The following is a 10,836-nucleotide window of genomic DNA, read 5'->3' as shown; positions in this document are numbered from 1 at the left end:
CTCGGTTAGCTTGGAACTCCGTGTAGACCAGACTAGCTTCAAAGCCACAGAAATCCTCCTGCCTCTGCCTCCCAGGTACAGAGATTAAAAGCATGTGCCTATCATTTTTAACATTTCATAAATGTAGCACTGAGCCTGAAAGGCAGCTGACTTCCATTTTGGAAGTGCCTAGACGGGTACTTGCTTTTAAGGATCAACTTCCCCTTATTCTGGGTGAACCCTTACCCAAGGGCACCCCCAATTTTCTACTCAAACAGAGACACTCATGTTAGCCTTATACTCTTAAATGATCTCATTGGTAACTCTTAAAGGGCAGTGTGTAGCAAAACCAGTCTTCAGGCCTTGAGCTTAATGGAGGCTCACTCTCTCCTTGTCTCTCTCCTCCCCTCCCCTTCCTTCTTCTCCTTGCTCCCCTCCCTTTTTCTCTCCTACCATACCCTCTCTCCTTTCCCTCTTCTTTCTCATGGTCCTACTGTGTACACATATGTCATTGTTCATCACTCTGTGACTCCCTCCCCATATTTGTTTGGGTCTCTTTGTCCCTCCCTACCCACCCTGCCTGTCTCTTACCTGTGTGTGGTTTTTTTGTTTTTTATGTTTTTGTTTGTTTTGTTGGTTTTTGGTTTTTGGTTTTTATGTTTGTTTGTTTTTTGTTTTGGTTTCATTGCTATCTGTGTCCACTCTTCCATCTCTATCTCCCTACTCTGTCTCTCCCTGTGTCTCTCCTGTTGTCACTGAATCTCTGTCTGTTTCTATTGCCCATATCTCCTCCTCTTCTTTCTGTCTCTGACCTTCTATCCCTCTCTGGCCAGGAGGGCCAGCAACTGATGCAGGAGAAACCGGAGCTGGCAGCCTCTGTGCGCAAGAAATTAGGTGAGATCCGGCAGTGCTGGGCGGAGCTGGAGAGCACCACTCAGGCCAAGGCGCGCCAGCTCTTTGAGGCCAGCAAGGCGGACCAGCTAGTGCAGAGCTTTGCGGAGCTGGACAAGAGGTTGCTTCACATGGAAAGCCAGCTGCAAGATGTAGACCCCGGTGGGGACCTGGCCACTGTCAACAGCCAGCTCAAGAAGTTGCAGGTATGACTGTCTCTCTGGCCTGGTGAGGGGGCTCCCGTGCGGCAGAGCTGGACAGCTCACATCCAATCCTCTGCGGTGTTTCAACCTGAGGCTGTCCAGCTGGGAGTTACTGGAAGCAGCCATCACCTTAGGGTCGGGGGCCCACAGAACAGAGGGAGCCTAGAATGAAATAAGCAATACAGACATTTCCTCAGGATTTGATAGTATTTTTTGTGTGGAGAAAGAAAGGCCCAGAGGTAAGAGAACAGCTTTAGCCAGAGTAACAGTGCCCTCCGTGGAGTATTTCTTCTTCGGGTCCCTGGGCTCAGTGTTTGTCGACCCCTGCAGCAATCGGGGGTGTTATTAACCCCATCTTACCAATGAGAAAACTGCACAAAAAGTGAAGTGCCTGACCCAAAGATGCGCAGCGGCCAGTTTCTGCCTTACCCGACAAAGGACCTCTAAAGAGCATACCTGTGCCTGCCTAAGCTCGATGACTTAGTTCAGGCCTTGGAGGTCGGTGGGGCACGTGGGTGTGGGGTGTGGATGTAGACTCCCCGTTCCTCCAGAGGTGGAATGGTGCCTGTCTTTTAATGCCAGATATGGTACTTGATTGGCTGATCATAAATGGAGGCAGTGGAAAGTGAATTTCCCCACTTGGTAGGGGCTGGATTCGAAACCAGACCCTTCAAGTCTTCACTGCTCCTTGTATGGAGTTATTGTTTTTTGTTTGTTTGTGTTTGTTTTTGTGAGTTTTTTTGTTTTGTTTTGAGACAGAGTAGCCTGTCTCTGTGTAGCCCTGGCTGTCCTGGAACTCACTCTGTAGAGCAGGCTGGCCTCGAACTCAGAAATCCACCTGCCTCTGCCTCCCAAGTGCTGGGATTAAAGGCATGCGCCACCACTGCCTGGCTTGGACGGAGTTCTTACATGTTTTTTTCTTGTAAAGTGATCAACATGGTAGGTGGAAAATTAAATAAGTGAATAAATAAGTAAAATACATAAACTGAGGATGTAGATGAGTTGGGAGAGTGCTGGTCTGGATTTGATCCTCAGCCCTGTGTAAATCAGAGTATTAACACACAGGCCAGCAATCCCAGCATGCTAGGGGTAGAAGCACGGGACATGCTTGGCTTCAGCCAGTTCCTGACTAACCTGGGCTACAGGAGACTCTGTCTTAAACTAACAGCAAAATCAGAGCTCAACAAAAATTAGATTCTGTGGCTCAGTGGTAGAGCCCCTGCCTAGAATCCCCCAGTGAGGGGCTGGGGGCGTGGCTCAGGGGTGGAGCCCTACCTAGAATCCCCTAGTGAGGGGCTGGGGGCGTGGCTCAGGGGTGGAGCCCCTGCCTAGAATCCCCCAGTGAGGGGCTGGGGGCGTGGCTCAGTGATAGAGCCGCTGCCTAGAATCCCCCAGTGAGGGGCTGGGGGCATGGCTCAGTGGTAGAGCCGCTGCCTAGAATCCTCCAGTGAGGAGCTGGGGGGTGTGGCTCAGGGGTAGAGCACTTGCTTGATACCTTCAAAGCCCTGAGTTCCATTCTCAGCACAGGAAAAAAAAGACTAATAATAAAAGACTAATAAGAAAAGCATAATTATGTAAGTATATTGATCTTTTGAAAAGCTTTGCTTATGTCAATTAGGCTTGTCACTGTTAACCATATGAAAAATGAAAAATTTCAATATTTATTGATTCTTTGAAATGAATACTAAATCTATAACAAATTAATCTTAATAACTCTCTTATAAAGAACAACTTGAGGCTGGTGAGATGCCTCAACCAATTTTGCTGCCAAGCTTGACAACTTTGAATTTGATCCCTGGGATCCACATGGTGGAACTGACTCCCATATAGTTGTCCTTACACACACACACACACACACACATACACACACACACACACACACCGTGGTATGTGTGCATCTATGTACACATGCATGTGCTCACACATTACTAAATAAAGAAAGGATGGATGGATTTTTTTTTATATACAAAAAGTGGTCTGAAGAAATGACTTGGTAAACAAAATGCTTGCTGCTCAAATGGCTTGATCCACACAAACAGCTAGGCACAGCAGGGCACACCTGAAATCCCAGTGCTGGGTAGGTGACAGTAGGAGGCCCCTGGGGTGTGCTGACCAGTCAGTCTCACTGACTCCAGGAGCTCCAGATTCACAGAGAGACCCTGCCTGAAGCAAATGAAGAGGGCAGTGATAGAGGGAGATATCCTTGGCATTGACCTCGAGGCTCCACATGCACACACACGGATGAGCACCCATACATGTGCACACACAACCATCACACACACACTAATAAGTAAATAAGTAAAAAGAACAACATTTAAATGTGAGAAGAAGCTGTTTTTTATTTCTGTAGCTTTCCCTGGTGAGAAACAAGAGAAAGGGCTTCCTTGCCCTTGTGGCTGCCAAACTAAAGCACCATCTAGCTGGTCTGGGAAAGCTTGCATTGTAAGGAATGAGCGTCCTGGTAGGTAGACAGACAGATAGATATATAGGTAGGAAGATGGATGGATGGATGGATGGATGGATGGACAGACAGACTGATCTTATAGGTTGATGACTGGCTGGAGAGGTACATGGACAGACAGACAGACAGACAGACAGACAGACAGACAGACAAACTGATACTGTGAGTTAGTGGATGGATGGATGGATGGATGGATAGATAGATAGATAGATAGATAGATTGATAGATTGATAGATTGATAGATTGATAGATTCATGTAACCTAGGCTGGTTTTGAACTTGCTATATAGCTAAAAATCACCTTGATTTCTGAGCCTTCATTCTCTACCACCCGTGCATTGGTATTGTGGACATAAGCCACCACACTTTGTTTATACTGCTGGAAATCAGATCCACATTCTACCAGCAGAGCCGCATCCTCAGCCCATGCCTTACTATTCTTTATAAAAAGAGCTTGCATCAAGCCTTGAAAGGGTCTCGGGGTTCCCAGGCTACACTAGCTTAACAAATATTCTGCACCACACACTGTGGCCCTGAATCCTTTAGTAGATGCCCATGGGAAAGCCCACAGCCCAGATGGAATCCCTGACCAGCTGAAGGCTACACAGCCAGCCTTTCAGGGCCATGTTTAGTTGTTGATTTGGGTTTGGGGTTTTTTTGGTTTTGGTTTGGTTTGGTTTTTGGTTTTTCAAGAGGATTTTTTAAAAGATTTATTTATTTATTCATTTCATGTATGTGAAATGAATACACTGTTGCTACCTTCGTACAGACCAGAAGAGGGCATCAGATCCCATTAAAGGTGGTTGTGAGCCACCATGTGGTTGCTGGGATTTGAATTCAGGACCTTCAGAAGAGCAGTCAGTGCTCTTAACCACTGAGCCATCACTCCAGCCCTTTGGATTTTGTTTTATTTTTTGTTTGTTTGTTTGTGTGGGTTTTTTTTTTTGTTTTTGTTTTGGGGGTTTTTTTTTTTTTGGTTTGTTTTGGTTTTTCAAGTGTTTGTTTGTTTTGAAGTAGGGTCTCACTATACCGCCAGGCAGGAATCGAACCCCAGGCATTTGTCTCATCCTTCCAAGTATGGGTAGAGGTTCTCTAGTGTACCACCATGCCTGGTTTTGAATCCTTCCACTTTCTTGCTGAGTCATGTTGTCCACGTTCTTGCTGAGTCATATTGGAGAAGCAATTGTGCCCACTTGCCTTCTTCCTGCAATGGAAGGACCCTGGTGCTGGCTCAACTGTTGACAGCAGGACCAGGAATGTCACTGTCAAGGGGTGGAGCCTGGAGCCTGGCTGCTGGCCACCTTCTAACTCTGAGCCTCACTGGCAGAGTGGCAGAGGGACATTGTTTAATCTGTCTTTGCCTCAGTTTCTCCTTTGAGAATACTGATGGTATTGCTTCCTCTCCATTGAGAAGACGAAAAAGCTGAAGCCCGTAAGGTATCCGCAGGCTGATGCCCCTCACAGCTGCGAGATAAACTGACTGGGAGTTCTCTTGGTGGCCCCCACCTGGAAGCTGGGGTTTGGGAGGTGGAGGGAGGAAGATGGGGAGATCAAAGCCGTCTCTACTACATAGTGGGTTTCAAGCCAGCCTCAGTGATCAGTAGGCTACAATGACCTATTGATCAGGTCAGTAGGAGGTAGAGATGAGAGAAGGCAATGGATTGAGACTGTGACTGAAGTACACATATGTGTATATATGAAATATGTTTGTATACAAATGTATGTATATGTATGTACATATGTATACACTATGCATTTGAAAGTATAATAACCCATTATTTTGATTCTTTGCATGGTGTGTGTGTGTGGGTGTGCATGTGTGTAGGTCAGTGGTTGAAGGCGGTCCATTCTTTGTTCTGTTTTATTTTTAAAATGTGTTTATTTTAATCATGTGTGCCGTGTTTGTGGATGCCTATGGAGGATAGAGGTGTTGGACCCCTGACGCTGTAGTTACAGGTTGCTCAGCCACCTGACCTGGCAAGAGCACTGGGACTTGAACTCGGGTCCTCTGGAAGCGCAGTGCATGTGCTTGACTACCGAACTATCTCCCCAGCCTCCGTTTCTGTTTTTGTTTTGAGGCAGGACCTCTCACTCACTCTACCTGGAGGTCACCAATGTCTCTAGACTGACTGCTCCTTGAGCTCCTAGGACCCTCCTGCTTCTGCTTCCCCATTGCCAGGATTATTGGCACACTGCCATGCCCAGCTTTTGTTGGAGGGAGCTGGTCATTTGACCCAGGTCCTCATGCATGTGTGGCATGCGATTCCCTGACTGAGCCACTGAGCCATCTCCACCAACCCAAAACCATCGTTTTGTGCTTTTTTTTTTTTTTTTTGAGACAGGGTCTTACCAGGTAGCCCTGGCTGGGCTGGAATTCACTATGTAGACCAGGCTGGTCTCAAGCTCATAGAGATCCACTTGTCTCTGTCTCTCTAGTGCTGGGATTAAAACTGTGGGTCACCATGCCTGACACAAAACATTTTAAATTAAAAAAAAAAGTTATTTTGGGGGCCAGGACCCAGCATATGTGATATCTTGGGTTTTATCCTCAACATTGTAAAATCAAACAAACAAACAAACAAATCAAAAGTGTGTCCAGGTGTGGAGGGGATGGACCCCTGTAATCAACACACTTTGGAGGGCAAAGAAGGAAGAGTGCTTGGTCATCCTTGGCTACAGAGTGAAGTGGAGACTGGCCATGGCTCTGTGAGGCCCTGTCTCAAACAACTTCAGAAACGGCTACAAAGGAGCCAGCCAGTTATAATGACACACATCCTAGCACTTGCGAGGCTGAGGCAGGAGAACGCCTGCAAGTTTAAGACTAGCCTAGGCTACATGATACCCAGTTTCAAAAACAAAAACGAAAAGTGAGAGAAAAAACCGCCCTGGGTTAGTTGCCTCTCCAGCTTTAATTACATTATTTATTTGATGACAATTACTTCATGTGTCTGCTCAGATTCCGTTTGGGGCATCTACTCCTCATGTGACTTTATGAATGTATTTGAGGGTGGCATATAGCGCTAAACCTAGACAGTCCAGTCTCTCTCGGTGTCCGAGTGCTTCTGGTGGCAATGGTCCCTCCCAGAAGCAGAGCCGTTTCCTGAATTCTAGCCAACACCAGCACCGCCACACTTAGATTCTGCAGTGGTAGGCCCTGGTCTGCATTTGTGCCTCATGTCTTTGTTGGCCATGCCTGTTGTCGTATGACCTGTAGTGGGTGGTGGCACACACCTGCAATCCCAGCACTTAGGATGTGGAGACAGGTGGATCAGGAGCTCAAGGTCATCCTTGGCTACATAGGAAGTGGATCCCAGCCTGGGCTACGTGAGACCCTATCTCAAACAACACCAAAACAAAACAAAATCAGAGACAGGCCAGGTGTGGTGGTGCCCAGCACTCAGGAGGAAGAGGCAGTGGGTTCGAGGCTAGTCTGGTCTACAGAGAAAATTCCAGGACAGCTTGGGGATACACGGTAAGATCCTGTCTAAGAAGAAGGAAGGAAAGAAGGAAGGAAGGAAAGGAGGATAGTCCAGAGAGAGAGGATCTGCAGTCTGTGGCTTCATCAGGGTCATCTTTCCCTCCCCTAAATTCCAGCCACCCCAGCAGACTGTGGGATGGGAGCAGGAGTCCCATTTTGTAAAGTAAATTAGGCTGAAAACAGGATAAAATAAAGAGAAAGGTCCTGAACAGGATTCCTTGGCTCCTTCCCCAGCAGGGGGCGCTCGAGACAGGAGTGGGCTCTGGCCTCCAGATGGAGCCCAGCTGGGCCTCACCAAGGGTAGGAGGCACCTCCCAAGGTCCTGCTGTTCCCTGGGGCCTGCCTGGGAGCTGAGCACAGGGTGTCTGACAGAGGGAGGGCCAGAGCCACCATCCAGATTGCCACACATACTGGAGAACCTCTCTCCTCTGTGCCGCCCCTTCCTCCCCACCCCCAACATTGTTCTATTCGGTCTCTCTGAATTTTCCATCTCTGCCAGGCATGGTGGCTCATACCTGGAATTTTAGCACTTGGGAGGCTGAGAAAAGAGGAACGCCAGGAGCTGGAGGCTAGCCTGGGCTACTTAGTGAGTTTTAGACCAGCCTGGGCTACATGAAACCCGGTAAAAACAAATAAACAAAAACTCCATCCCTTGCCCGATTTTGACCTCAGGTTAGCCTTTGTGTTCCCTCTGCCACTGCAGCAGCAGGCATGTCTCCTCCCAGACCGGGCCACGGGACCCAGAGTCCTTTTTCGGAGCCTCTTGCCCAACCATGCTTTCTGGTTGAGAGACCAGATGGTAAAGTGTTAGCCCTTAGGGGCCTAGCCAGCTGGTCTGGCTCAGCTATTTAAGCTCCTGCTGTCCTGCCACCGTTGGGGGATAAGCAGGAGACATGCAGTGTAGGCACTGTTGCTGCCTAGCCACATCCCTAAGGACCCCTCCCCAAGCTCACTTTCTGTGCAGGGCTCTCTACCCAGGGAGACCCACCCCTCACCCCTCTCCTCACCTGCTCTGTTTCTGCCACTAACACAGCATGGCTGAAGGCAAGAGTCCTGGTTCCTGATTTAGGTACTCCAGGATTCAAATCTCCACTCTACCACAGCGTGACCAGAGGCGTGGGTCACTTTGTCTGAATATAAAAAACGTGGTGAACATCTGGGCCTTTGGTCTTGTGATGCTGAGTTCAAATTCTGCCTCTTGCAGGTTTTGCTCTGGGCTTCTGTTTCTGAAACTGGGAGCTGGGACAGGAGCACGGTGGATCCAAGTAGGAATGAGATGAGGAGGGTGAGGGCTTGAGGCCCAGGTTATGGTGTCTGAGACAAACCCTGTCCTTCCTTCCTTCTATCGCTTCTGTTTTCTATCCTTTAAAAAAAATGATTTATCTATTTTCATTTTGCATTGGTCTTTTGCCTCCATGCGCATCTGGGTGAGGATGTCTGGTGCCCTACAGTTGGAGTTATAGACGTTGTGAGCTGCCATATGGGTGCTGGGAATTGAACCTGGGTCCTCTGGAAGAAGGCCTCCCACCCCTCGACTTACTATGTAGCTCCAGATGGCCTGAAATTCAGTGTGCAGATCAGTTTGGCCTTGAACACACAGAGACCCACAGCCTCCTGCCTCCAGAGACCTGGAATTAAAAGCATGAGCCAGCACCACTCCATCTTCCTCCTGTTACTCCTCCTCTTTTTGTTCCTCCTCCTCCTCCTCACCCTCTCTTCCTCCTCCAGTTGCTTTTGAGCTACCTGATGTGAGTGCTGGGAACTGAATTCTGGTCCTCTGCAAAAGCAGTGAGTGCTCCTAACTGCTGAGTCATGCCTTTAGCCCTCTTCCATTTTTTTTTTTTAAACTTTAATGGCTTTGGGGAAAATGATATAATTTATATATCATAAGATGCAGATTTCTATCACTCCACCCTTTTTTCTTTTCTTTTTAAAAAACATTTTCTTTACTATTATGTATGTATGTATTTATGTGTATGTGATGTGTGTGCCACACAGGTGGAGGTCAGAGAAAAACCTTCAAAAATTAGTTTTCTCCTTACACTATAGGATCTGGGAATTAGAACTAGACCAGTTATGTACTGGGCTGTCTCAGCCTACCCTTCTTTTTTCCTGAGGCTGTAGCCCAGGCTACACACCCCATGTGCTGGGACTATAGGTGTGTATCACCCATGTCCTGCTGCATTTGCAATTTTTAAAAAGAACTTATTTATTTATTTTATGTATGTGAGTACACTGTCACTCTCTTCAGACACTACAGAAGAGGACATCAGATCCCATTACAGGTGATTGTGAGCCACCATGTGGTTGCTGGGAATTGAACTCAGGACCTCTGGAAAAGCAGCCAGTGCTGGTAACTGCTGAGCCATCTCTGCAGTCCCCTGCAATTTTTTTTGTTTGTTTTTTGGGATTTTTGTTTGTTTGGTTTTTTTTTGAGACAGGGTTTCTCTGTATAGCCCTGGCTGTCCTGGAACTCACTTTGTAGACCAGGCTGGCCTCGAACTCAGAAATCTGCCTTCCTCTGCTCCCAAGTGCTGGGATCAAAGGCGTGCACCACCACTGCCTGGCCACAATTTTTTTTTTTTTTTTTTTAATGAGGAAAAGATCTGATCTACTTTTGTGTGTCTAATGATCCTTGTAATTTCAGGACAGGATACTTGTAATGCATCTTGGTGGAGGGCCTGCCTAGCATGCATAAAATCCTAGGGTCAGTCCCCAGCACTCCATAAACTGGATGTGGCGGAGATAAGTGCCAAGAGGGCTGGAGAGATGGCTCAGCAGTTAAGAGCACTCTGTATTGTCATCCAGAAGACTGGGGTTCAATACCCACCATCTACATGGCAGCTCACAACTGTCTGTAACTCCAGTTCCAGGTGATCCAACAGCTTCACATTAGACATAAATGTAGGCAAAACACCAATGCATATGAAATTGAGACACACACACACACACAGAGGGAGGGGGCAGGGAAACTGGTGTTCAAGGTCATCCTTAGTTATATAACGAGTTTGAGACCAGCTTGAGCTATATGAGGTCCCAGGCAAGCAGCCAAGGATTAGTGTACTTGGAACCATTTACAGACAAAAGGGGTCTACTCACCAGATACTCAGAGTATATGGGAGAGAAACATCAGCTCCATCTCTGGCTGGGGATGGGGCTAGAGGGCTCTTACAGTGGAAAGCTAGAGCTTACCCATGTTGTGAATGTACACGTGTGAATTTCTGCATGCATGGGTGGCAGAGGAGGGGATCTGAGGTGGCTTCCTTAGTCTATCATATGTGTGTGTGAGATAGATAGATAGATAGATAGATAGATAGATAGATAGATAGATAAAGATGTAGATACATACACACATACATATATAGAGAGAGGGATGTATGGTTTTGTGTAACACACGCTTGTTTGTGTCATCATGGTGTGGATGCATGTGTGCCTCGTGGAGCATGTGGAGGTCAGAGGACGACCTTAGGTGTTAAGTCCTCGCAGTCTGTCTTGTCCGAATCTGGTTCAGGCTACTGTGAGCCTGGCTGCTCTGTGAGTTTCCCAACTCTTCACTCTCCACTTCTCATGTTGCTGGGGTAGAGGCATGTGCTACCATGCCTAGCTTCACGTGGGCCCAGGGGATTCAAACCTGCGTCTTCACCCTAACATAGCAAGCATCTTTACCCACCGAGCCACCTGCTTAGCCTTCAGACTAGCCGCTGCAGTCTCCTAGCCAGGCTTGGTGACAGACAGGTTTCTGGAATCCTTGTACTTGGAATGCTGAAGCCAGCTGATTGTCAGTTTCAGAATGAGTTACATTGTGGTACCCTGGGGGGGGGGGGG

The 10,836-nt window shown here is 47.6% G+C and overlaps 1 protein-coding gene across 1 annotated transcript in view; it reads left to right on the top strand.

Annotated features, from left to right (window-relative positions):
- The window catches only part of Sptbn4 (spectrin beta, non-erythrocytic 4), a 95,734-nt gene that overhangs the window by 59,831 nt on the left and 25,067 nt on the right, over positions 1-10,836 (top strand). Inside the window, exon 20 of the mRNA XM_031385834.1 lies at positions 813-1,076. Coding sequence (XP_031241694.1) covers positions 813-1,076 — 264 coding nt within the window. The remainder of the gene's footprint in view (positions 1-812; positions 1,077-10,836) is intronic.

The sequence above is a fragment of the Mastomys coucha genome, unplaced genomic scaffold, assembly GCF_008632895.1.
Source record: "Mastomys coucha isolate ucsf_1 unplaced genomic scaffold, UCSF_Mcou_1 pScaffold21, whole genome shotgun sequence".
NCBI lineage: Eukaryota > Metazoa > Chordata > Mammalia > Rodentia > Muridae > Mastomys > Mastomys coucha.
Note: the sequence above shows the minus strand (reverse complement) of the source record. Positions and strands in the feature narration are given on the sequence as shown.